Raw genomic sequence first — 27,821 nt, forward strand, 5'->3', positions numbered from 1 at the left:
GAATCATACGATTTTCTTTGTTCATACTCGTTTGCTTTATTAGAAAATCCAATTCTCGCCTTCATTTTGTTGGTCGTCCTTACTCTGCCACGGTGCAAAAAACTGGTTGCTATATTTCTTCGCTCCTTTTGTTTGCCTTGCAAGGGGTTGGTTGTGTCAGGGATGTTTGTAAAATTTTAGCATTACCTAGTTTTATTAGCATTTTTAAAAAGTAAAAAAAAAAAAATTATAATTTTACATTCAAGGTTCATTTACATTTTATATCAGAGATTAAACAAATGTGTATAATATATGTTTAACATTACGTATATTTTCATAAACAGTGTATAATATTGTATACTATTTATGCACATAAATACAATTGTGTATATTTTACATGAACAGTGAAGGTAAACATATAACTACCAGGCATAAAATAAAATAGTATTAGCTAGTTTATCACTTTGCCAGATAGATTAAATTATTAGTTTATATGAATAATAACATGTAAAGTGTATACTGTAGGCCAAAAATGTGGCTAACATGGGCTAATGTTAGCCACATTTTTGCCCTACAATGCATACTTTATATGGTACTATTTATGCAAATTAATAATTGTTCATTTTCTAATTCTTTGTTAAAAAAAATTCAAGCAAAAAATTGGATTTAAATGATATAATATGTTTCAGTGGTAGAGTTACCAAGTCTTGGGTATAAGAATTCCCTTCATAAATATGAATAGATCTATTTCATTATTAAGATTAAATGATTCAAATCTAAAAATGTATTACATTTAAATTTTTAATAGCATGACACTTTATTTTTTTGAGAATTAATCCTAAGAAATAAAAGCTCTAATGGACTTTCTCAATTTCTAGTGAAATTTGAGATCCCATTGCCCCCTTTAAATTAACTAAACCCTTTTTCTTATTTTACTTATTTAATTGGTATTAGGTATTTTTTTGCCCCACATTACTGGGGAAATTGATAACCGACTATAGAAGAAGAAAAGACCACTAATCCAATAGAAAGACAGATCACTATTGAAGAAAAAAGGCAATACAAAATGAATCTTCAAGTGTTCAAAGCTGCTTCTTCCGGTGATTTAAGTTTCTTTGAGAATTTGGCAGGTTCAGATCCCAATAGTAGTACCCTTCTCCAAGTGACAATCGAGAAGAACACTGTTCTTCATGTTGCACTGCAATTTAAAAAATTTGAGGCTGCAAAAACGATAGTTAATTTAAGGCCAAGCCTTGTGTATGAAACAAACTCCAAAAGCAATACTCCGCTACACGTTGTTGCGAGGGTAGGAGATTCTTCAATGGTAAAGCTTCTAATAGACCAAGCAAAAAAACTGGATGTTGAAACTGGAGGCCGACAGCAGCTTCTGAGCATGGTGAATCAAGATGAGGATACTGCCTTGCACGTTGCTGTGCGATATGGTAACTTTGATGTTGTGGAAGAACTAATTAATGAGAATGATCCAGCAAAACTGGCTATGCAGGTAAACAAGGCTGGGGAATCCGCACTGTTCCTCGCTGTGGATAAACCAGACTACAACATCGCTTCTCATATCCTAAGAAATGCTCCAGAGTGCTCCTATGCTGGAAGGCGCGGCATGAATGTCTTGCATGCACTTGTCATTCATACAAGTAGTTGTAAGTTTTGCTCCATTCTGCTTCTTAAATATTTTGCACTTTTTTTTTAGGATGTGGTCTTTTCGAGGCGTTAATGTCATGGCTATATCCCATGCGTGATGGGTGAGCAAATCAATTTTACTGAGGTTGAATGATACTCTAGATCTAGTGTGTAGTCCAAATTTGTAGGAGAAAGAGAGGAGGGGGGAGGGGGTGGGGGGACTCATGAACATGTTATTTTATTAGGTTCAATCAAGAGCCCTATAATTTTGAGATAAAAACAAGCCTTATAACTTGTTGGACTCAAATAAAGAAACAAATTTGAACAAAAAACACTCACTTTGAAAATAGAAAATCCTTAAATAGGCAATAAATATGACAATTATTTTCATACTCATAGCATATAATAAGCCTAATTTGTAATCACGTTAAAAAATAATAATAACGAATCACAGCTGCTAATGTGGTATGTCATACTTGGTGCTTTAGAAAATGGTTTTAATGGTAGTGAATCCTCTGCAAAATAATATTGCTCCAACCCCTCATTACCACTTCAATAATTGTTTAAATTTGTTTCCCTTGCATTACTCTTTTACATGATATGTTACATGGGTGACATCCACAATAGTGCCAACTCACTAGATTGGTGATACACAACCTCATCGAGCTTCTAGGCTTGATGTCAACGCTGAGCTTTGTGATTCAGCTCCACACTATATGTGTTTATATATATATATATATATATATATTTCATATGACTTAGATTAGATTTATTTTTATGAACAAAACTTATGTACAGTACCTTAGGTGCTATTTTTTAAATTCTCTTCTTAAGATTCTACCATGTGGCGACTTAATTGAAAAATACATTTTTATTCCATAAGAAAAAAGCTATATGACAGAAGATTAAGATGAGAACTTAACTTAAGGCATAGCATTTAAGTACTGTACTTTAATTTTACTCTTTTTTTATTATTTATTTTTTCAAATAAATATAATTAGATTTGTGGTTGTGCTACTTAATGAGGGTGAAAGATTGAAAATGTGCACATTTAAAATTTGGATTGTATTGGTTGTTGGTTATGGAGATCATATCTGATTTGTAAGATGACAATGGGAGAGAGAGTTCACAATTCACAACCCAAAGGGATCGAATTGAGTGACAGATTGAACCCCAATCCAAGTTTCGCCAACCCTTTATCCACTCCTAATAAACATGTTGAACCAAGTACAAAGAAAAGTAAACACAAAAACACGAAGTCTACGCACACAAATTCCTCACTTGGAGTACCCCAATAACTTGGGACAGTGTCCAGCAAAGATGAAACCAATTAGCCAAACAGTAATACAAAAATTTTGAAAAATTAATACGACAGGTTTTACTATAAAAATTTTATAAATTGATGTGTCTTAAAATGTAATTGGTGATTTTACTATTCAAATTTATATTAGTTTATAAGATATATGTAGTAAAATTGTAGTGTTTTTAATATTAATTTTTGCATTTTGCTTGTACAGCTTTTTTAATTTTTACATCTCATTAGGTATGATTTATTTTTATTTAACTCATTTGTTATAATAATAGAAATTAACAGGAAATTACTTCATCATAACCATGATCTTAAAAACTGGACCAAACTAATTGATTAACCCAGTTTAATTAGAAACCGGATCCTAAATTAGCCTGGTAAAGATCAAGAACCAAACTTAATTTTGATTTTTTGATTGTTCCCGTTTTTAAAATCATGATCATAACAAAATATGAGTGTGTATGATTATTTCTAAAGTTATTGCTTTTGATTTATCCAATGCAGACATTAACACCGCTGCTACCGGAGTGATGGAAAGTTTCAAAGAAAATATTATAAAGGAATTAGAAATTTTCGCTTCCTTTTTTAAAGGGACTTGGGACGCTATGGATTTCCATAAGCGTGCTAGAGCACCAACTCCTGGAGGAGGGCGCCCAACTCCTGGAGGACTGTACACTAGAATCATTGGAACAGGTAAATATATAAATTAAAAATATCATTTTTCTCTCTCTCTTTTAATCAAATCCTTTTTTTTTTTTGTTTGGGGTAAATGATAAATTTTATTGAATCAAGAGAGTTCATGGCCAGTCCATGTACCATGAACTATCTCCACTTCCAACTTCCGAGATGTGGGCAGAGAGATTGGAGATGGAAAAGGCCCCAAAAGGGCCAAAACCATTACAGAAAAGGAGCCTATGTATAAATGAGCAAGTATGAAAAAGTGCATGTCAACTGGTTTTGTCGACAAGTTCTCGGGTTTTTTTTTTTATTTTTTTTTTATTATTATTATTTTTTTAATATATAAAGCAATTCTTTTCAAGCTATAGAGAGTTACTTTTTCTTCACATCGCTTTTTACTTTAAGAAATCTACGAGGGGTTTGCTACATGATTTCAACTAACAATTTCTAGTTTTTAAACAATATTACATATATTTTTACACATTTTCTTATCCACACGTATTTTCAAAAAAATATTTTAAACTTGAAAATTGTTGTTTAAACACACATACCAAACATGCCCTTAGTTTTTAAGAGAGATAGTCACAACTATACACAAAATATTGTTATCGATTTCATAAATCTTTCAAAAAACAATTGAATATTTTTGAAGCAATAAAATATCTTGACAATTCAAGGGCTTGCTCGGTAAGAGGATTTTTTTTTTATAATTTTCAAAACAATATAACAATAATTTTCAAAAAATTAAACTTGAAACTAGTTTTCAGATAATAATTTTTATATTTTACGTGTTTGGCTCTCACTTTTAAGAACAATTTTCAAAATACTAAAAACAAAAATAATTGCTTGGGAGACTATCTATTTTTGATATATTTTTTTAAAAATATTTACAAAAAGTAACGTGCAGAATTTGTAAATTACTTATATATATATATTTATATATATACTAGTGTTTAACCCACGCAATGCACATGAACATTTTACATTTTAATTATGAGCTTTGCATCCTACATAAACTTAGTTATGATACTTCCATGGCATACATTCAAACTTAAATAATGTAGTATATTTAAGCGTATAGTGTCTGAAAAAGGAATTTGACTTTAAGCAACAACAACACCAACACCAACAATTATGCAGCTACTTTAAACCTCCAGCAGCAGCACCAACATGAGTTATGCAGCAACTTATGTTGAGTATTATTGCCACCAATCATGAGCATTGGTTCAGCCATCATAAATTCTGAAAATCAGTCTCATTCTGGTAAAAACCCAAACATAGAAAATCATTGCATCAAATCAAATCATTGCCAAACTCAAGGAAAATATTATGCAATAATAAATCATGACAGATCATATTTAACTGATACATCAAAACTTTCCTTATAACTTGTATATTAAAATATAGTAAACTATTTTATTACTTAACAATATAGTATATGTTAAGAGTCATCAAGCAACACCTGTGATGTTGCTGCTAAAGTTGACTTGTTGCCATAGCTGTTATTGTTGATGTTGCCTAATGTACACTTGTCCTAAGCCGTTGCATTAGAGTTAGGGAGTTGTTAGTCTTTTACCATAAAAGCTGTTAACATCTGTTAGTTGCTGTCAGTTAGTTAGATATATAGGTTGTTAGAATGCAACATATATGGCTTTACTTGGAATAGCTTTGAATACTCAAGAACACTGGATATTAGTGGTTTGCTTGAGTGGTGATTGTAAGGACCATTGAATGAAATAAGCAACGGTTCTCTCCTAATCTTCTCTATTCTCTCTAAATCTTATTTCTCATTCTTGGAGGCCAGTTGCCTCGAATTAGGTATTTCTCATAGATATGAATTACATATTATGTTAAAGCTCTAAGCATAAAACTTTGTGGAAAGTAAAAAAGACAATAATAATGAATTGCTGTAAAGTTGGTCTAAATGGTTTGGCAATGTGTCAACACATGCACTTGAGCTTTTTTTTTTTTTTTTTTTTAAAATTAAATAAGTTTAAGAATAATAGAAAAACTGTATTATTTGGGGTAGTTCATAAAAAAATTCATGATTTTTTTGTTCAATTTCACATAAACCAAACATTATTATTATGAAGCACAAGAGTATTTCTTAATTTCATTTTTTTTCTCAATTGTCAACTACTCAATTTTGTTAGACGTTGAAAATTGTCAACATATCAATAAACTCCTCAAAAGTTTCAAAAAAATAGTATCACAATTTTCGTGGCACCTATTATAAAAAAAAATTTCTTTATAAGAAAATTTTTTGAAGGAACTTTATAAATATGTTTTGTTTTTTTTTTTTTAAAATTGATCATTACTCAGTTTGACTATGGAAATTCGTAATTTTAGATACACTCCAATGATAACATTATAGAGAATTTCGTGATAAATAAAATTTCATCTCTGCAAAACTGAAACTAATGATAACTCAATTTGTAGAAAGAGATTAAAATCTATATATTTCTAGCACTGGCCAGGAAAAACAGTGAAAAATTACCCAAGATGATATTTTCAAGATGATATTTGCCAAATCTATATCTATAGAACTAACAGTATATATAGGAGATAGGACTATAATTTTGGTTGTAAGCTTCTAAGGTAACTCTTTCAAATCTTGGATACTTATATTATATTTACCACAAAAAACAATTTATAAATAGAAACTATTTAAACAAATTCAAAGGAAAGGTGCTAGCCAGCTATCTTCTTCTCTCTTTTTTTTCTTTTAACAATCAAGAGCTTGCTTGTTATTTAGAATTTTTTTTTTTTTCATTCCATAAACAATAAATATATATGTATTGAGTTATCAAAATTCATCAAGTTGATATATATATATATATATATATCAAGAACTAATCACATCATATATTCCGCAAACATATAAATCTTCACAAATTGTTGTTCCTATGAACGCATATAAATTTATAAATAAAATGGATTTCATAATTTATAAAATTATGTTTTAGATAATGATATTTCACCATAAGATATATATATAGGGGGGAAATTAGAAGTTATTACATTTTTGGTTCTTTGTCATATCTTATAACATGAATTATCAATTGTTACTGACAAATCCATGAGTTTGGAAGTGAGTGAGTGAACAAGTTAAGGAACGATACATATATGGTTTGTGGGATATATTATGAACAGGTGCAGAAAACTTTATATAAATGCCATGAGTACTCTTGTGAAATATTTGGTTCTCATCACGAAGAGAACATCGTTAGCAAGTGATGAAAAAAAAAAAAAACTCTTAATATGTACTAACCTGTGCAATATGGTTTTCCTCTATATTCTTAGATTTTTTTAGAGAAGTGATGGAAAAATGTCCATCTACAATTGAACAACAAGATGACTTAGGATGGACTCCTCTACACATGGCCGCACATATGGGTAACAAGGAACTTGTTAAGCTGCTTTTGAAAAACGACAATTCTATTGCATATTTAAAGAATAAGGCAAGCTTATCTGCTCTTCACATTGCAGCCGAAAAAGGCAATGTTTCTGTAATGAAAAAACTCACCACAGCATGTCCAGATATCTACGAGTTGTTGAACGAAAGGGATCAATCGGCTCTTCATGTTGCTGCAGAAAGTGGAGAGAGGGCAGCAGTTGAGTTTTTTCTGAAGAGACTCGAATTTAATGGCCTCATCAATGAGCAGGATAAAGAAGGAAACACGCCTATGCATCTGGCGGCCATCAATGGGCATTACGAGATTGTTTTCCAAATGGCAAGTTGTAGAGGTGTTAACGCAAAGATTATGAACATCGATGGCTCCACAATAATGGACATTGTTCCGTCAGGAAAGTTAGACTTCCAGCTAAAGGTATGCCTCTACTGTCTTGCTCTGCTGAATGAAGTAATATTGCACAATTTCTACCTACAATTATAATTTATTATTTTTAACAGTTGTGAAATTTTTGTTTGTACAAAAATGATTAATAACTTAGGAGTGATGCTTTAGTTACTATCAATTTTACTACATCGATCTTATATAAACTTTTAAAACAGATAATAACACAACAATTATAATTTTATTTATTATGTTGCGAATGTAACACAAATCATATCCAATATCACGTTAGTTTTAAGATCTTTTATAGTAAAATTGGTAGTATCTTAGTACATAATTACAAAACAAAGAGAACGTTGTTGAATATGAAGCATACAGTATTTAATATTTTTATCAAAAAAAAATTACTAATTTTGATTATATAAACAAAAGAAAAAACAGAATAAATATTATTTTAATGAATGAATAAATAAAATGAATTAATAAAACCCACAATTTGAAAGAAGACGCAATTATTCAAATTTGATATTTTCTTTAAGACATATTTTGTCCCTTACATTATAATGGTGCTTTGAGACTCTTGAATGTCTATCTTCTAGGATACAATTATATACTTTTACCAAAGAAGCACAACATTGTGTCCATCCACCATTTATTGGTATTCCCTATGAAATTCACTTTAGCCAACACCACAAAAAGATTCATCCCAGAGACAATTGTAGATAGTCTCCACTTCAAACATATATGTTGGCTTAAGCGGCTTACTTGTTCGCTAGTGACAATTCTATCCATGATATCCCGGTTTGTCATATATTGACTTAGAGTCACCACCTGTTACACCCCAAACCCAGAATGGTCCAAAGCAAGAGAAAAATAGATTAAGAGAAAATTGTAGGAGATTTTTTTTTTCTTTCCTTTTGATAAAGATAAATAAACATACTGAAATTCTTACAATATAAGTCAAAACTCTATAACACATTTACAAACAATACATACTACAAATCCTATGCCTTCAAAATTTACATAAATATATTCCAAGACTCCAAATAAATCAATAGGAAGTCACAGCTCTCCCTAGAATACGTAACACCGTCAACAAGGTGAAAAATGGCTTATAAACACAATGGGAAGTTCACTTCAAACCAATGTGGGACTCATAACAATAGACAAAGTGTTTAAATCACACACTCACGCCAACAGAATAGGCTTTTGTTTGTTTGTTTTTTTTTTTTTTTTTTTTTTTTTTTGTTGTTGTTGTTGTTGTTGTTGTTGTTGCTAATGCATTAGCCGATCTCCTTTGAATATATTTGAACCATCTTAAACAACGTTCCATCTTTTCATCAATAGGGGTAACTCCTATTTTTAGGTGAATTTTTTTATTTTGAATCCTTATTTTTTTTTGTATTTTCACTTATTCATTTTAACATTCTTATTTTATAAATATACTATTTAATGGCCAACATTCAGTACCATAAACCATAGCTAGTCGTATAACAATCTTCTAAATTTTTCCTTTTAACTTAATAGGTACTGTTTTAGAACAATGGCAAATTAATTTGTATGTGCACGTGCTATATATATTGTTCTTTCTCAAAATCTAGAACGTATCTGTCACATATACATGTATAATGTGTGTGCGCAAGTGTTTGTTTGAATTATCCATACAAAAATCATATATTTATAAATTTACACGTGGATGAAATCAAGGGGGCATTATGGAGGGAAGGCGCTCGACCAGGTCTAATGGAACTCTTAAAGAGAGAAGAAAAGGCAGACAACAGCATGCCCAAATCATCAGATACTCTAAAGGAAGCAGAATTCGTGGTAGCCACACTCATCGCAACAGTTACCTTCGCGGCAGCTTTCACTGTGCCTGGTGGACTCAAAAGCCAAGGTGTGGATGAGGGCTCGGCAGTATTAAGCAAAACAAATGCTTTCCAGATATTTCTGATAGCAAATAGTGCCACTTTTGGTCTTTCCCTTGCCTCAGTATTCTCCCACTTTTCCGCTTCAGCCATGATTCTGGACATCATTCATCGCCAAAAAATTGTACCACGTGCCCTTGATTCAACAAGCTTTTCTACTTTTGCAATGTTGTTAGCTTTCATTGTAGGCACCTACACGGTGGTGCCTCACTCTATGGGGATTACTATAGCCGCTATTGTCTGTTTGTGCTTCTTTGGTAACTATATTTATTCTTTACTGCATATACTAAAAAGCAGTTTGTCACTGCTGGTTTCTGGTCCCACTCAAAAAAAGAACAAGCATGAAGTAACGAAGAATGGTAGCACAACCCGGTCTGATAGTGAGACGCGTACAACGACGGCTACAGCGGCAGAGGCAACAGAAACGACATTGCGTTGAAAGCTATGTTCGGCAAGTTGGTATGGACACATCTAAGAGGAATGTTGTTGATCTAAGGAAAGCATTTTCAAGATCATTATATGGTAGGCTTGTTGTGTGTAGACTTGTTTCAAAACCTTTGATTGGTGTGCTTTTTTTTTTTTTTTTTTTTTGGTGTGATTGTATTACTGTTACTTTTGAATAAAATTATTATTCATTAATAAACAAAAAAAATGGATGCTATTTTTGGTGCAAGCCAAAATAGCATACTGGCAGTGATTAGTTGATGAGCCCAAAAGTTAATTATTTAATGGGTCATATTGAATTTGATTTTTTTTTCCTTAACACCTTTTGACACTTGGGTGAGGGAAGTTGTTAGGAATATACATATGGGTAAAGTATCACATTAATAATAATAAGAAGAGTAAATAGTTAATATAACATAATTACACCCAAACTTATAAAATTAAACTTTTAGGCCAAATGATGTCTTTATATGTTATATAAACACCTCAATTTGAGTCGCCCCAAGATTTTATCTCCCCAACTAATATTTATTTTGTGATCCTATACTATTGTTGTTACCATAGACATATCAACTTCATCTAGTTGAAACCATGGTTTTTTTTTTTTTTTTTGTGTGTGGCTCTCATAAGACTACTAAATAACTCTTAAATCCTCATCTCTATCATCACTACCTCTCCCAAACTAACCCTACTCCTCAGTGATTTAAGAAATATGTCTAACCACTTTTGGTTGAATAAGATTAAGGAAATAATTTACTCCTCAAATTTTTCAGAACTAACTAAGATAATAAGTTACGAGTGATTGAAAATAAAAGTTGTGAGTTTATGTGAAAATAATTATTCAGCAATCATAATTTATTATCTAAGTAACTTATGAAATAAGTTATGCTTATAGGAAAGTTGTGATTGATTTTTTAGCTTTTTGTTATATTGATAGAACTTCAAACTTGTTGGTTGAGTGGCAACTTGTTGTAGCTTTAGCAGCTAGTGGCTAGGCTAGATGAGAACTAGTAAAAATTTTCAATTAGGTTTTATTGTAAAAAAGTGTAACCATGGCAATACTTATACAATTAATAATTGTTGGATCAAATTTAATTTTATATAATAGTTGAAGGAGTAGGTTAGTAATTTAACCATTAATTTTTTTTTTTTTTTTTTTGGAGAAAGAAGACCGCTTAGCTTTTATTAGATAGAATGGACTAAATTAGCCTGAAATACCAAAAAAAAAAAGAAAAAAAAAACCGGATGTGAAATATCCTCCCATCTACACAACAAAGTCAGCGATATTTAACGCATATTGAGCAAGACTTTGAGCAATTTTATCATCTCTTCTCTTAGTATGAGAGTAACATAATTGTTTAAAAGAACTGGCTAGAACAATGCCGAACATCTTCGATTAGCAGACCATTAGAAGTAAGTATTTCCCATTCATGTTGCAGAGTTGACATGTTTGAGAATCCCCCTCCAAGACAGCATGGCTGAAGCCAAGTTCCTTAGCAAACTGAAGATCCGTACGTGCAGCTACAGCTTCAATAGCACTCGAACTATAAGCTTGATTAAACTGCCGGGATTGAGCCGCCAACATGAAGCCTTCCCTATTCCAAATGACAATACTAGCACCAGATTTGATTTCCTTGGAAAATACTGCCCCATCGAAATTAATTTAACAAAACCAAGGGGTGGGGGACACCAACGAACCCGAGGGAAAATCGGTGGGGGCTTTGGTGGTAGTTGCACTGCCTGAAATTCTTCAAGTTGATCCTTGGAAACCTGAGGTCATTGCAAGATTTGTGTTTGGCTGTAGAATCCACGTTACCAGTTCCTTGAAGTCCACAAATTTCATGCCTGATCGAAAACTCCAGAGCTCCCCATCAGACCAAATTATATCAATTTCTCAGCATGACCAGAGAGCATGAAGCACAATTAAAATAACTATATAATACAGATTAACTTGAAACTTATTCCCATGTGAAGAGGTCAATAGGTCCCATAAGTTCAAACCCATCCCTAGACCTCTAAATACTTTGTATATGAGACTTATTTTATTTAATTATATTTAATGAGAACATATAATAAGTAATGCTAGAGATATAAAAATTTACATATATTTTTTATATATATAACTTGCGGAGGTAGTTATGATTTATTAATATCATTTCTCACCAATAAGGGCAGAACCACAATTTCATATTTATTTTTTTCCAAAATATTTTTAAAACATCCAAAAACAAAAGTTACCCCACCCCAACAAAAAAAAAAATTTGAGTGGTTCGAAATAATAAACAGTTGTCCAAATAACCCTCTGAAAAAATAAATAAAAAAGAAGTAGAATTTTTAACAAATACAAAATTTCCCATTCCTAACAAAAAAAAAAGAAGCTAAAATAGTGTTTCTATTTTTGAGTAGTTTCATATCTTACCTTGCTTGTTGAGTCTAAGTAGAGAGTTTCTAATAAAAACAATTTCCTCTTAATCCTTTTAACTTTAAATCATTCCTGCGTTTAGAATTCGCTTAGGTCCATTAGAATTTTCTTTTTCTTTTTTTTGCTTTGACTTACGAATAAAAAGTTATATTTATTGGTGAATATTAGATAACATTGAATAAATATTTTTTATTTGGAAAGAAGGTTTTTGTTGTTTTTTGTTTATAAATGCTTGATTGAGACTCAAAATGTTAAATTCAGTATAATTCTTAAAGAAATAATTAAACATGAGATATTTAATGTTACAAATGATACTTGAAAAAAAATAAAGTTTTTTAAAAAAATTACAATAAAATAATTGCTTTTTGTACATATCTGTAACAAACTAGGCAACTTGTTTATATAATTTTTTTTTAATGAGAAGATTGTAACTTTATTCAGAAAAAGAAAAAATCAATACATCTTGAGTCATATATATGGCTCAATCATAGAATGATTTTCCACTAACCATGATACAAAACTAGAAATTCCTTCGGCATGCTAATGAGCTAGGATATGTGTTGGTTTGTTCCCTTACATCCTTACATGCGAGAGATTAAAAATCTGAAACATTGCAATTTATAGCAAATCCTCAAGATGATATTAGAAATGGCAATTGGTGGGTTGTTTGAATTTGTGTGTACTTATTTAAGTTCATAAAGATGATAAATTCTCTTAAAAATTATTTTATATATAAGAAAATTATTAGAGTAACTACTTTAATGTTAGAAAATTAAAATCTTTATCCTTTTCATACACACATGTATATGTGTGTGTATTTTGAATTTATTTTATTGTTGTATCAATATCATAAGTCTGGCCCCCAAATGAAAATTCTCAACTCCATCCCTACTCACCAACCAATTATTGAAACCATTTTTATTAAGGTAAAACTTACATGCAATTCTTTAAATATTATACATTAGGTTCTCAATTAAAATCAATCATGTGCTTGTATTAATTAATGTAGCTCAAGCAACTTTATTTCTCTTTAATCACAATTGATTTAAGCTTGTTTTAATGAATACAATCACATGGCTAAGCCTAAACTTAGAACCTAAAATATTGTGCTTAAGTTTTTTTTTTTTTTTCTTATTCTTTTTTTGTTTCATTCTATGATAATTGTTCTTTATCATTAAATTAAGACATCTTTCAACTTTTGGCGTAAGCAAGGTTCGAACCTTGAATCCCTTATACGAATAATAGATTTTATTAGTTAATTTATTTGGAACCAATATAGCTGTGTTTTTTTTTTTTTTAAATGGACCCACATAACCATGGTTAACTTATATCTATATTATATATAAGAGGATTCCCCTCTTTCAACTGGACTTTTATGTGGTTCAAAAATACTCTCATTAATGAAGGGTAATTTCATTTAGAAAAATGGTCATAAATGTCAAATAACAAATTTCATTTTGATTTTTTTTTTTAACTTCTAATGTGGGTGGACCAAGCCCGTAGGATTGGGCTGACCATATGAGTAAGGGCCGGTATGAGGCCCGAGACCCATTGAGTGAGATGAGCTCGGGAAGCAACATAAGAACTATCTTGGGGAACTTTGCATTGGACGTGACCATTAGCCGAGCACTTGGAGGGCCTGGCTATTCGGTCCGAATGGGATCGGTAATCGAGACCAAAAGATTGAGAAAAAATCCACTACCGAGCCTAAACCAGCGTCTGGAACAAGTTCCAAGGGAATTCTTTGATTACGTGAGGATTCTTTGGGATTCTAAGAGATGTGGGAACACGTGAGTGAGTGGGAATAAAAATGATGGCAACTCCACTCACTCAGGGGTATAAAAGGGGAGCTAAGCCATTGTAAAGGGGGTTGGAAAATTGGGAGCGAGGAGGGCAATACAAGAGAAACTGGGAACAGACGGAAGAAGGAAGGGATTTTCTGTTAGACTAGTACTTGAGAGGAAATAGCCAAGGTTGAGTTGGAGCCCCATAAGTAAGATTGAGAGTAAAGCTGACTAACAAATAAGTTGAGGGTCCAAGTATTTGCTCCATCAAGTAGAACTTGCCACCCATAATTAGCGCGTCTGTGGGAATCTTACTTGTATTGGGGGCTTCAAGTTAGGCTGGTTTTGCTAAATTATGGAAGGCCCACAGGCTGGAGAAGGTTCTGCTGCAGAAATCGTTCTAGGGCCTCATCACGGGGCCAACGAAGGTTGGAGAGGGAAGAAGGAAGGGATTTTTTGTGAGACTAGTACTTGAGAGGAAACAGCCAAGCTTGAGTTGGAGCCCCATAAGTAAGATTGAGAGTAAAGCCCACCAACAAATAAGTTGAGGGTCCAAGTATTTGCTCCATCAAGTAAAACTTGGCACCCACAATTGGCTATCCAATCCGTGGCATTAAAAGATGGTCCGTTGAGCTTCTTGAGGTGTACACGCTCCTTCCGAAGAGATTGAGTGGGAGCCAACACCTCGATCAGTATTAAACGGAACATGATCATATTCCTACTTCGTAAGAACAGGATCATGAGGGGGCTATTGTGGGTGGACTAGACCCATAGGATTGGGCCGACCATATGAGTAAGGGTCGGTATGAGGCCTAGGACCCATTGAGTGAGATGAGCCCAGGGAGCAACAGAAGAACTGTCTTGGGGATCTTTGCATTAGACCCGACCATTAGCCAAGCATTAGGAGGGCCCGGCTATTTGGTCCGAATGGGGTCGGTAACTAAGAGCAAAAGATTGAGAAAAAACCTAAACCAACGTTTAAAACAAGTTTCAAGGGAATCCTCTGATTACATGAGGATCCCTTGGGATTCTGAGAGATGTGGGAACACATGAGTGAGTGGGAATAAAAATTTTATGGCAACCCCACTCACTTAGGGGTATAAAAGGGGAGCTAGGCCATTGTAAAGAGGGTTGGAAAATTGGGAGTGAGGAGGGCGATACAAGAGAAACTATGAACAAAGGGAAGAAGGAAGGGATTTTTTGTGAGACTAGTACTTGAGAGGAAACAGCCAAGCTTGAGTCGAAGCCCCATAAGTAAGATTGAGAGTAAAGCCCACCAACAAATAAGTTGGGGGTCTAAGTATTTGCTCCATCAAGTAGAACTTGCCACCCACATCTAAAATTTAGAAATTTTTTCCCTTCACGTTAAAAAAAAAATTACTATTTATCTTTAAAATTTATCCTTTTATTTGTTTGAAAAATAAAATTATATATTTCTAAATTATAATTATGCAAATTATTATTAATTTTTATTTATAAAAATAAAAGAGAAGCTCAACCCGCATGCTTAGAGACTAGCATATTTATATTTTTTATCATAAATGATAAAAACTGTAATCTCTCAATAATCGTGAAATAAGTCTACATGCATTGTTATTTGTTGCACAAGAATTTTCACGGTCAAAGCTAAGACCAACAATATAGATCATGTTCCTGATTCCCAAAACAAAAAATGATCATGTTCCCCAAAATCCCATAATCACCAACTTCTATTATTTTCTCGCCACTTTCTCGTTCTTCCCTCATTGTCCTCCCAAGGGAATGGATGACCATGTGGTGGCATGTCTGTCTGTTACTCTCTAATTATCACTTGTTCCTAAAATCAAACATTCAAACTGCATTGCTGATTTTGTGCCAAAATTTTCTCATTTCTGTTAGTGACCATCAAAAATAGGAACTTTCCCTCATTTTTCACAACAACCAAACAGTGCCCTATCCTATGTGCATGCAATATTGTGTACCTTTTTAACCTTTCCAATGACATGTTGTTCTTTATACAGAATTCTTTTGAGCCATCTTTGACACTGTTTTCTTGGAATATTGAGCCATAAGGTACATTACTTTGATACCCAGATGCTATTTTTATATGTTTTTGTCTGTGTTTAATGTTTTGATGCATGAATTGATGGTTTAGGGTCTCTCTGGTTCTAGAATTTGGACTACTTATGTGTTTCACTAGTAAAGTTGTTTCATTTATGGCTTTTTATGGCTTTATCTGATTGTATTTTGTTGCATTTGATTGTTACATGGCACTGTTTGCATGGACTATTGAGCCAGCACAGATACTTTGATACCCATATGTTATTTTCTCTGTTTTATCAGGTTTTGATTCATAAATGGGTTATCTTGAGCCTTTTTTGGCTTATTGGGAAATAAAAAAATAAAAAAGCTTGGACCTTTTTGGTTATGTGTTTCTGTTCTGCTGTTTGGTTTTACTGATGGCTTTGGTTTACTTTTTTCCTTTCTCACTTTTCACTGATTGCATTTATTTTACATTTGATTGTTACGTTCATTTAATCACCATTGATTTTTTTTCTTCAATTGCCATTTGATATCTGCTCTTGCGTTCTTTTTAAAAAATATATATATAAATGGGCAATATAAGTGCTTCTAATTGAATTGTATACTTGTTTTGCCTTTTCTCAACAAATTTGCTGCTTGAACGAATAGAATTAGAGAAATACCTAAAATAATACTTGCTAAAGTAGTATTAACAGAGGACTTGCTAGTGAAGAAAGCAATGGAGAATGTGATTTTGGAGAAGAATACATGTGGTATATCAAACATTGTCTGATATCTGGTTCTTAACACTATTTGTTTGGTGACCAACAGATGTTTTAAGAGATAAAGATCAGTTGTGGTTTAATTGAATTGGTTTTAAGGGCTTGTACATGGCTTTTGAGAACTTGCATTGGTTTATTTCGGGTGCCGTGTTTTGGGATGTATCTAAACATTTGTTTTGTCTTCTTTATTTCATTCTGTTGGTTAAAGGAAGTTGCATTCTATTATTTTCATTTTCCCCTAGTAATGTCTTTGTATGCCTAGATGATTAAGAGTCAAAGGATCAGGGAGAATGTCTACAATCTGATCTCTTAATATCATCTGTATATCTTGGTTCCTTCTAATCAGCTTATGCACGTAGATTTTTTGTCTAATTGAGGATTTATGGAGTGATAGTGATATGCTATGCATTCTAGTATTTATGCATTCATTCTGGTGTTAACATAACCTGCATCTGCTTTTCCAACTGCTAGCAAACATGCCCAGCATGTATCCACAAATGTGAAGTGGAAATTTGAGCTAAAATGCTTCTGAATGCACCACTTCAATTTTCCCATCATGATAAGTGGTAGGAAAACGGATGCATACCTAGTTCATGATTTTCATAAAGTTAAGCAAGTCCCTACCATTAGGTGGTAAAACTACATTTCCTCATAAATCATAAATACAGTTTTAAGCAATTTTAATGATTCTTACTATTTACAAAATATAAATACAATGTGATACAAAATATAAGTACAGTGTGATATGCCTTGCTTGTGTGTATGTTCATCTTTCTTTAATTATTGACAGTTGAACTGGTTGATGATCAATTCATTGCAACTTATTCATGGGAAGTACAAATTATTGCAGCATATAGGAAGACATAGCAGATCATGGCAGACTTGGAAAATTTGCTACTGGAGGCAGCAGGAAGAACCAGTGCAGCCGGAAGAAACCGGAAACAACTTCCACCATCTAGAAAGCGTCATGAGGGTTCATATTCTGATGGTGGAAGTGACTCTAGGGATGAAGACTCAGATGATGAACATAATTATGCACGCAGGAAGCCCTCTAGGTCTCAAGTTCCATTGAAGAAGAGGTTTGACCTTTCTGAAAGAGACAATGAACATGAAAGCCATGAAGAAAGGAATCATGATAGTGGTTTTGACCATGAGGGCAACATCAGTGATGAATCTGATGTAGGCAGTGATCTTTACAAGGATGACGATGACCGGCAAAGGCTTGCAGAGATGACTGAACTTGAAAGAGAGATGATCTTGTCAGAACGAGCATCTAAAAAAAATGATAAGGTCTTGAAGGAGAAGTTGAGATCAAAGGGAAACAGTGTGACTTCAGCCCTATCTAGAAAAGGGACTCCACCTCTTCCTTCAGCTGGCAGAGTCCGTGCATCTGCTAGGTCTGCTGAGAGGACAGCTGCCAAACATGATGCACTGAGTGAGTTGCGAGCAAAACGGTTGAAACAACGGGACTCAGAGGCTCATCATAAATCAAAGGATGCATCAAGAGGAAGTTCAGGTAGTCAGGGTATTTCACCTATCAAACAGAGAGCCTTGATTGCAGCAAATTCCAGCAGTTCCAGCCAGAGTGAGAGTGTTAGTAGATCTGACAGTGAAGATGAAGAATCTACCGGGGAAGGCTTTGTTGACAGTGATGAGGATGGGAACATGCCTGGTTCTGAGGTTCCAACATTTGAGGATATAAAGGAAATTACCATTCGGAGGTCAAATCTTGCAAAATGGTTTATGGAACCATTCTTTGAGGAATTAATCGTAGGTTGTTTTGTAAGGATTGGAATTGGAAGGTCAAATGTTGAGTCTATTTACAGGCTCTGCTTGGTCCAGGGTGTTGATGCCACATGCCCTGACCAACAATACAAACTAGAGGGCAAAATCACTCATAAGTATCTGAATTGTGTTTGGGGCAGTGATAGCTCTGCTGCTAGGTGGCAGATGGCTATGGTTTCGGATTCAGCACCACGTGAGGAGGAGTTTAAACAATGGGTTAGGGAGATGGAGCGAAGTGGTTGTAGGATGCCAAGAAAACAGGCTGTGTTGGAAAAGAGGGAGAGCATTCAAAAACCCTACACATATGTTTACTCAGCTGCCACAGTGAAGAAAATGTTGCAGGAGAAGAAAAGCACCGCATCACGGCCACTAAACATTGCAGTTGAGAAGGACCGCTTGAGGAGGCAGTTGGAAGTAGCGGTAAGTAAGCATGATGAGGTGGAGGTGGAGAGGATCAAGACTAAGCTGCAGGAATTGGAAGCAACCCGGCAGCCCCTGGAGAAAGATGCTAAGGCTATTAGGCTATCTGAAATGAACAGAAAGAACAGGTTTGAGAATTTCAAAAATGCATCGACAATGAAATCGGTAAATACAAGTTTAAAAGCTGGGGAGGACGGGTATGATCCCTTTTCAAGGAGATGGACAAGGTCGAGGAATTACTACGATCCCAAGCCTGGTGAAGACAATAAGGATAAAGCAGCAAACAATGGTACTACTAGTGCTGACAAAAATGGGTCAGGATCAAAGGTAACGGCAGAGGCTGGCATGGAAGCTACAGAAGCAGCCTTAGAAGCTGCAGCTGGTGCAGGGAAATTGGTTGACACTAGTGCTCCTGTGGATCATGGAACAGTGTCAAATATAATGCACAATTTTGAGCTGCCTATCTCATTGGCTGCTCTTCAGAGTTTTGGTGGACCCCAGGGTGCTCAACGTGGATTCTTGGCTAGGAAACAAAAAATAGAGGCTACTGTTGGATACCGAGTCCCAGAGAATGATGGAAAGAGACATGCTCTGACATTAACCATTAGTGACTACAAGAGAAGGAGAGGGCTGCTTGAATGTGATGATCAAAGATGAGTTTTTACCTAGTTATGATAATTTTGGTTTGATAGGCTGTGCTATTCTTTTAGGGAAAGCTTAATGTAGGGGGTTCAATCTGTTAACTTTTTGATGTCTTAGAACAAAAGTTAGGCCACTTTTATGTTTTTAGACATGCTATGTATACTGTCTATGGTTTTGTTATGTGTAATTTTGCTCCACATGGTGTACAAAATCTTATTATCTAGTCTTGATTGGCATCAATGAAAGATTTTGTTCTTGTTCTGGTGGAATGGAAGAGCAGGGGAAATAGAGCTGTTGAGGTTGAATAATGATATATGTTGGAAAAGATCTCACTTCTACTGATTCCCTAGAAAGGTCCACTAAAAGAATACTGAAATAGCATATAAGCCGGTTATCAGTTATTGGTTTCTTGAATAAGGTCTGCTTCATTTGTTTTATCAATATTGTCAGGCTAGTGGGACTCATAGTCACCAAATTAAATACAGGAAGGTTCGTTGGTATTTCCTTCGCCTCAACATTTTCTTTAAATTTGCCATGGCAATAAGCTTTATTGAGAAATCCCACAGCCTTTAGCTATGATAAAGAATGAAAAGACTTGAATCGAATTTCTTCAACGTTTTTAAATCAGTTTTTGTCAACGTTTTTAGAGCAAGTCTAAGGGGCTAAGAGACACAAGTTCCAAATGAAACCAATGAGTGCAATGCGCTAACTACAATCCCCATTAAGGCAGGAATGACAAAAGTAAAAGATCAAGAAATCACAAACAGTTCTATGTGACTGACCCTACTAATCCGATGTAGATCCAAGTCGATCCAAGTCGATCCCAAAAAATTTGGAATTAAGGGCTAGTAGTTGTTGTATATGACATTGACAACAGTTAATGATCAAGAAAGTGCTGATGAAATAGACATGCTTTGCTCATTTGAGGCTCTATGGTTGAAAGACGGATAAGATAGTGTGTACATTACAGATTTTGCTATTGATGAATGATAAACAATGCCATACAAACAGCATTACAAGAAGCAAAAGCCAAAAAAATAATAATAATAATAAAACACTTATCAGAGAAAATGGATGCAGTATGATTGCATATATTTTAAAAAATAGCAATATATTCATGCATCTTTTCAGCCAAAATATAATATAAAAATTATGTAAAATGGCTATAAAAGAATCCCCTTTTTATATCTCACCCACTGCCTTGTAATGGGAAAATGAATCGGTAAACATGTTGTACTTGTTAGAATTTACATATAGATGACCAAAGCAAGGCGCCATGAAATAAGGCACCTCAACATAGTCATTTTATCCTCTAAAGCCGATCAACTATATCAATTAATCGGATGACAAATGACATTATTATGGTACAGCAACTCGTAGAACGAATGCTTTATGTTGCACTTTGAGGTTGATATTTTTTTTTCTTTATCGAACACTATAAAACTCTATCCTATACTTGTGGCTGTACAGTAAAAAGGTGTTGTGTCCCTGCCTTCCGGAAAATGAAGTCTCATTATACAAGTATCTGAGACTTAGCAGCAAAGCGAGAGCATTTCTTCCGACCACTCTTGTTAAGTGCACAAACACAGATCTCAAGAAGCTCATAATCCTCCTCCCAGAATAACATGGAAGCCATCTCTGGATTCTGCAAGAGCAATTTAGATGCAAGAAACCCAGCAACAGTCCATGTTTGGAAATGTCGGGCTTGCTTTCCAATAAACCTCCCCGTCTGGGTATCATAATATTCAGGCCAATGGTCAACTGGAAGCCTCTTCTCAGCCAAATCAACAGCTTTTTGGGCTAGTTCAAATCTGCCCATCTTCATGCATGCCAATGTGAACTTAAAATAGTAGAAGACAATATTTTAGAAACTACAGATAAATTTTTCCGATACACAAGAAAGACACATGTTGTGTCAAAATTAGTTTGTATATCTTAAAAATTTCTCCCCCAACTTGCCCCAAATTCTGCCATTACAAGGAGAACAAAGCAACTTATTTCTTCTTTTTTATTTTTATGGCCACCAATTTATTCAAATTTATCCACTTTTTATGTCAATAACCAAGTACATAAATTGGCCAGCTAGGCAGATAACAAATGACGCAGCACATGACACCATTTGACCTACACACTTATCATGCATAAGAGGTTAGGAGTGCCACCTTGACTGGCTGCCTAACATTATCAATGGTTCCTAGTGGATCCTGCCCATTACTTGCAGACCTCCCAATGTAAACCAAAGGCTGAATTAGGACATGCATTTTTTTTTTTTTTTTTTGATAAGTGAATTAGGACATGCATATTGACATTCAATTCCAGAAAAAATCCAAATTTGTTGAGCATTCCTCAATAATAATATAATGCAACCAAATCCAGGCTTACCTGCCATAGGAGTGTTGGCCAGGATCCACCATTATGATATGACCATGGGCTGCAAGAATAAAACAAACATTTCAGTTTGATGAAATTTTTTGAAAGAACACTAAACAACTAGCCATAGGTATAATCTGCACATGCACACATGTACAATAGTCCACACACAGAAAAAGAGAGAGAGGGAGTGAGTATAAGAAGAAAAATCACGTATTCTTAGGGTCACTGCCAGTGATTATTCGCCATTCCTCAAACTCAAAGGCAGGGTAGCATATCTTAAGTGGCATATGGCCCACAAGATCATCCCATTTGGCTTCAATGAGATTTAACATAGCTGTATTTTGTCTTGGAGTGCCCAAAGATGAAACAATAGACCAAAGATTTCCAAGCGTGAAAAACCTAAAATCCATGTGAGCAGGCTGTAGATTACCCATCATATACCCGCCTTCCTCTGGAATCCAATCCATCAGCCAAGAAGGAATTTGTTCAGGATAGATATTGAATTTGTTGGTGGCATCCATGGAATATTCCTCCGTTTTATATCGGTAAATCTCATTTATCTTTTTCATGTCCACCCAATAGTATTCTCTGATGTGGAAAGACAGTGCACTGAGCCTATTGTTGATGGCTCTCACCAGATTCTTGGATCCATCATTTACAGTAAGCATTTCACGGGAGCAGCGAAGAGCTGAGTAAAACAGGGCCTGTAAAATCAAATTTCCCAGGAATGAGATACACCAAACATGAGGTAACATAAATAAAGTTTGGCAACTTGGCATAAGAAAAATGTTTTATATATATATTAGAAACAAATGCATCAGATCAGGGGGCCTTGGGCAGTCAAGCAGTAACCAATGACTTCCAGAAATCTTAGCTTCAAAGATCTTCAGGATATTTTTTTATGCATCAAGTCATCAATAACAGCAATGTGGGGTTAAATCCTTCAGCAAGCGCCTTTCTACACATTCTAGAGAGTTTCAAAACAATCCAAGTTTTCAAAAGTGATAAAGAAAATTCAAAATCCCTAGCTAATATCTCCAGGACACAATTCATCAGACTTTTGGTCATAGGGTTGAGATTATCACATGCTACACCTAGAGGTGACCTTCAAAAAATCAAGCCAACTTAACTTTTCATGTTACCAATACCGGTGTTAGAAAACACTCAATAATGAGCATTTGTGTGATAGGGCAATAAAATTAGAAAAGCACCGTTCATTTATTATCTAAAGTTAGCTGAAATACAGTGGCGACATAAGAGTGTGTTTGGGAAGAGATGAAAGTTGAAGCTTATTAGAGTTTTCAGCTTATTTTTGCTATTATTCATGGGGCCCATTGCACTTTTTGGTACTATTCATAAGTCTCACTGTACTATTTAGCTAGCTTTTAGCTTTTTTCTAAAGTACGTTTAACAAAAAGTTTTCAATTTCAGCTAAAATAGCTATTCCCAAACGGACTCTAGTGCCTAAGCCAGTTAATCAAAACACACACAACAACACTATGGAGCAATTAAGAAATTATCAAATAAATTGAACTCACTTGGATCTCAAGGGGGTGACCATGAATACCCATCCGCCGGTCTATCATGCAGGACCCATCAGTGACTAACAAAGAAGGAAACATATCAAACCCATCGGTTAAACACAAGTTCAGTATCATTTTTAAGCCAGTCTGAACATCCACCCTTTCTTGTAATGCATAGTCACCAGTGAGTTTTCCATAAGCCCTCAATAGGATAATCCACCACAACCCTACCAAAATAAGCAAAATACAACAACAAACACCAGGTCATTTTATGCTATAAGAAAAGCATTCTTTCAGCATCAATTATTGAGTACATAAGTTAGACAATAAAATATTAAAATCCTACTATGAAAAATGTAGAGGCCAATAATGGCGGATTCTACAACATTCTTAATTCAAAATAATTGCAAATTCTAGCATGCATTATCTACAACATTCCACTATAGTATTACACTAACCAGAATCCACAGGTGCAACACGACCAATAGCTGATTCACCAAAATCTGGATCTAGAACTTCTTCATACTTATTTTCATCGAGAGGCACAGTTCTAACTTTAAAGCTTGCAGGCATCAAGCCCTGCCCTGGACTGTAGCAGTCCACTGTTTTCTCCCAACTCTACATGATAAACAAGAAAACTATCATGGATTCTAGTAATCTCAAACATTAAATCATTAATTTATATAAAATTTGCAGGCACTGTTTTTAGATTAAAGTTATCCAAGACCCAGTCACCTACGCATTTGTAAAAGCAGTAACATCATACGCTACACAAGGGAAGAGCAACATATATCCCCCTGAAAACATGACAAACTAATGAAAGGCCACACCTCTATCAGGGCAGCATTGAAAACACTAGAATATGACATCTTTAGCACTTGAAACCACAAATTTGCACATTTATATTAGCCACCAACAAAATCACCTAAAAGGTTTCCCTCACAACAAAATAAATCAAAATCACCTAAATTAGTTATTGGTGACACCAAAAGTACGTTTAAGACATTTAGATGTTATGACTCATAAATGAAATAAGGTTTCCACCATTTATTATTCATGTACCAAAACAAAGACATACATTTAACAATAAAACAGTATTTACTATATACAAAAAACAACACCAATCAATAAACCTATTAAGGAACAAGAATTCGAATAGTTTGTTGTTGCTATGATTTACCTGCAATTGCAAGGTATGAAGGAGAAAGTTCCTAACAATCTCTCCTTCTCCTTTAAGCAAGAATGCAAGTGCGGAGGGGACGAAATCCCTGATAAACACCTGATCATAATTCAATGGTTGCTTATCCCCGGGGTCATTCGCCGCCACCGTCCCCACAGGGCTCCCGCAATAATACACAACAGCCTCTCTCAACAACCTCCATGCTTCTTTCTCCACCTCACTCTCCTCCACCACCACCTTGGGTTCAATCAAACCCTCCAAATTCCTTAAATTCACATCACCAACACCACCTTCAACCTCTATCCTAGAGCCTTCTTCCCCTACCAAATTCTCATCTTTGTCAATTCTCTCTACCACCAATGGCTTCACATTCATGCCACCGTTGTTACCTTGCACATAGATTCTCTCAAAGCTGTTCTCATTCACACGGGTCTCCACAGAAGTGGAGAGCACCCTAGAAACAATATAGCTACCCCTACCATTGGAAAACCCACCAATAGGCTTAGATTGGTAAAAACCTGAGCTTGGGAATCGAAAAGCCATGTGGGTATTGTGAATAAAGCGAGGAGAGACCAAAACACGAAAAGGGTGTGCTTGGGTCTGCGAGTTTGGATTGAAAAACTGTGAGTTTCGACATGAGACGAGGATTTTGGAAGTGGGTTTCATGGCTGGTTTGATAAGGAATCTGATTGTGTTCATATGGACGAAGTTTTGGGATTGAACAAGTTGAGAAAATCTATGTGGTGGAAACAAAGGTTATGCATATAGAGAACTTGGGTTTTTTTTTTTTTTTTTTTATATGAGATTTTGGTGTCAAATAGAAAAAAAAAAAAAAAAATGGTGGCTTTGAGAATTGAGAGAGTTTTTTTTTTTAAGACAAGAATTGAGAGAGTTGGAAATGGAAGAAAACAATGGGAATGAAAGTGAAAAAAGTGGGAGGTACTGGTTTTAATGTTAGGCGGCGAAGAGGAAAGTCTTGCCTTGGAAAAAGAAGATTTTTATTTTATTGCTTATTTATTTAATAGTTTTTATTTCTCTCTAATTTAAGAAGATTTTATAACTTAATTTCTGGTTTCATTTTTTTGGGTTTTTTTAAAGTCATTGTAAAAATAAAAAATGTACTTAATTGTTTTCATTAAATGGTTTAAATTTTTATGACCATCAAAATAAAAAATGATAGATATCTATTTAAAAATTACTTATTTTCGATCGTTTATTTGCATAACGTGAGTTAAAAAGTTAGAAACTAACTTATTTCAAGGTTGTAATCAAAGCAAAATGCTAAGTTACCAAACATACACAAATAATTTAAGAGAGAGAAATTAAAAATCAACAACTATTTGACCTGTTTGAAATCAATGACCCAAAAACAAACATGAGTAAACTTTAATATAACATTTTTTTTTTAATGTGAGACAGAGTTATATGTTTGTTGAATAAATTATCATACTTATAAAATGATAGAAAGTGGCTTCATTGTCACCATTAATTAGTTGAATTAAAGGAGAGGAAAAAATGGTATAAAGTGGCTTCATTGTCACCATTAATTAGTTGAATTTAAGGAGAAGAAAAATAGATGTTTGAGGTATAGTTCATTCAATTTTTTGTGTCATCTTCCGTAATAAAAAGAAAATTTCTACACACTTTTATAACAAATCATAGGTAGTAAATTGTTAATAGTTTTAATTTAAGCTTATTATTGAAACTACAATTTTGTCAACTAATAACAATTTGTAACAACTTGCTACTTGAAATTTATTGTAAAAATAATGTAGAAATAACATTTTTCTAATAATAAAAAAAGTTGAATTTAACAAAAATTAGTAGAATAAATTTGTATGGTAGCATCTCTTCTTTTTTTTTTTTTTTTGGAGAAGATTGTTTAGTAGAATCTGATTGTGTTATATATTGATGTTGAATGGTACACATGGAGAAAGTTATGGGGGGTGGTACTCCTTAACTAGTGAAAGTTTATATGCATGATCTGCATTCTCTATTACTTTGTTAATTTAATGAAACAATTATTAAACTAAATATTCAGCTAAAGTGCTCAAAGTTTTTATTTATTATTTATTATTTATTTTTTAGTGTGGAAGAAATAAGTGCTCAAAGCTATCTTCAAATAGTTGTTGTGGGGAGTAAAAGGACCCTGATGGAGATATGGGCCTTTAGGCCGTGCCAAAGAAGGCCGACCTGCTCTTGAGTTTAGAACTTGTTAGTACTACGGGTCGGCCCATACGCCGAGGATCCGAGGATCTATCCGAGGGTGAATTTCTCTTCGGACGGACATTAGAGAACCTGAGACTTCATGATAAACGTTAGGCAATGACATGGTTAAAACCAGTGGATAAAAGGGGTAAACCCTTGAATGTCCTGGAAGTACCGATGTAATAGAAACACCAAGGATAAAGGCTGTCACCTCCACATTAAAGACCCTGCACCTACCACCCTGGCCGCATTAATGGGGAAATGACACCTGAACAGTGGAAGTGAAACTTTTGGTTACTATTCAAAGGCACTGAGAAAAGAAATATCTAGGCTAAGGGGGAGTAGGGGCAACACGTGTACAAAGTATCAAAAAGAGGAGTATTTAAGGAGGAACTTAGAACAGAAATGGGGAACCCTTCTTTGTAACCTAAAGAAAAGAGAAAAAGAGAGAGAGAAATAATATAAGAACAGTTCTCGGCTTACGTCCGAGCAGATTGACTTACAGTATTCCTTGTTGTTTTCAAGTATTTATAATCTTTGGCTTGTCATTTAATCCTCAAACACTTCTAACCTGGGTTTCAAGCCCACACTCTACAAATTACATTGTTTAAGGCTCATTGGGCCTGAGCCCGTAACTGTTCTTGGGGCCAGGTGCAATTGTGCACTTACAGTTGCTACATCTTTAATTAAGTTTTGGAGTTATGCAACAAAACATCCTTTAGCATCCAAATATTTTATACTCCCTCCATCCCATATATTATTGTTTTGTTTAAAAGATTCAAGTTTTTTAGGGAATGTCACGATTTTATTTCAAATAAAAAGATATAGATTTTCAACACTGCCGTTTTTCAATTTTCTATTGATGAATGTCGTTCTCAAAATAAATGTCCTTTTTACATTAAACTCAAAAAAATGGAGTATTCCTTTTATA

General features: G+C 34.2%; 3 protein-coding genes across 3 annotated transcripts; 2 read left to right on the forward strand and 1 right to left on the reverse strand.

Annotated features, from left to right (window-relative positions):
• The first annotated feature begins 1,045 nt into the window (after positions 1-1,045).
• On the forward strand, positions 1,046-9,765 carry LOC142628369 (protein ACCELERATED CELL DEATH 6-like). Its single transcript, XM_075802483.1, has 4 exons — positions 1,046-1,637; positions 3,431-3,619; positions 6,908-7,434; positions 9,109-9,765. The coding sequence occupies exons 1-4, from the start codon at positions 1,046-1,048 to the stop codon at positions 9,763-9,765; spliced, it is 1,965 nt and encodes a 654-aa protein (XP_075658598.1).
• Positions 9,766-17,505: 7,740 nt separating this feature from the next.
• Positions 17,506-19,783, forward strand: LOC142626779 (protein RTF1 homolog). The gene has a single exon (XM_075800483.1). It carries the CDS (start codon positions 17,633-17,635, stop codon positions 19,619-19,621), a length of 1,989 nt encoding a protein of 662 aa, XP_075656598.1. The 5' UTR covers positions 17,506-17,632; the 3' UTR covers positions 19,622-19,783.
• A 983-nt stretch (positions 19,784-20,766) lies between these two features.
• LOC142629370 (alkaline/neutral invertase A, mitochondrial-like) lies at positions 20,767-25,648 on the reverse strand. The gene is made up of 6 exons (XM_075803351.1): positions 24,683-25,648; positions 23,961-24,120; positions 23,518-23,729; positions 22,190-22,683; positions 21,989-22,037; positions 20,767-21,446 (listed from the first exon to the last, which is right to left on the reverse strand). Exons 1-6 carry the CDS (start codon positions 25,379-25,381, stop codon positions 21,120-21,122), a joined length of 1,941 nt encoding a protein of 646 aa, XP_075659466.1. The 5' UTR covers positions 25,382-25,648; the 3' UTR covers positions 20,767-21,119.
• Between the last annotated feature and the right edge of the window lie 2,173 nt (positions 25,649-27,821).

This window comes from Castanea sativa, chromosome 3 (assembly GCF_040712315.1).
Source record: "Castanea sativa cultivar Marrone di Chiusa Pesio chromosome 3, ASM4071231v1".
NCBI classification, from domain to species: Eukaryota; Viridiplantae; Streptophyta; class Magnoliopsida; order Fagales; family Fagaceae; genus Castanea; species Castanea sativa.

What these genes read in the sequence shown, in the direction of transcription:
- LOC142628369 (XM_075802483.1), top strand. Translation starts at nt 1,046, where the DNA reads ATGAATCTTCAAGTGTTCAAAGCTGCTTCTTCCGGTGATTTAAGTTTC. An exon ending in TGTCATTCATACAAGTAGTT is followed by an intron (nt 1,638 to 3,430) that starts GTAAGTTTTGCT and finishes TATCCAATGCAG; the next exon opens with ACATTAACACCGCTGCTACC. An exon ending in CACTAGAATCATTGGAACAG is followed by an intron (nt 3,620 to 6,907) that starts GTAAATATATAA and finishes CTATATTCTTAG; the next exon opens with ATTTTTTTAGAGAAGTGATG.
- LOC142626779 (XM_075800483.1), top strand. Translation starts at nt 17,633, where the DNA reads ATGGCAGACTTGGAAAATTTGCTACTGGAGGCAGCAGGAAGAACCAGT.
- LOC142629370 (XM_075803351.1), bottom strand. Translation starts at nt 25,381, where the DNA reads ATGAACACAATCAGATTCCTTATCAAACCAGCCATGAAACCCACTTCC. An exon ending in GGCAGTGACCCTAAGAATAC is followed by an intron (nt 22,038 to 22,189) that starts GTGATTTTTCTT and finishes TTATTCTTGCAG; the next exon opens with CCCATGGTCATATCATAATG. An exon ending in GGCCAACACTCCTATGGCAG is followed by an intron (nt 21,447 to 21,988) that starts GTAAGCCTGGAT and finishes TACTATTTTAAG; the next exon opens with TTCACATTGGCATGCATGAA.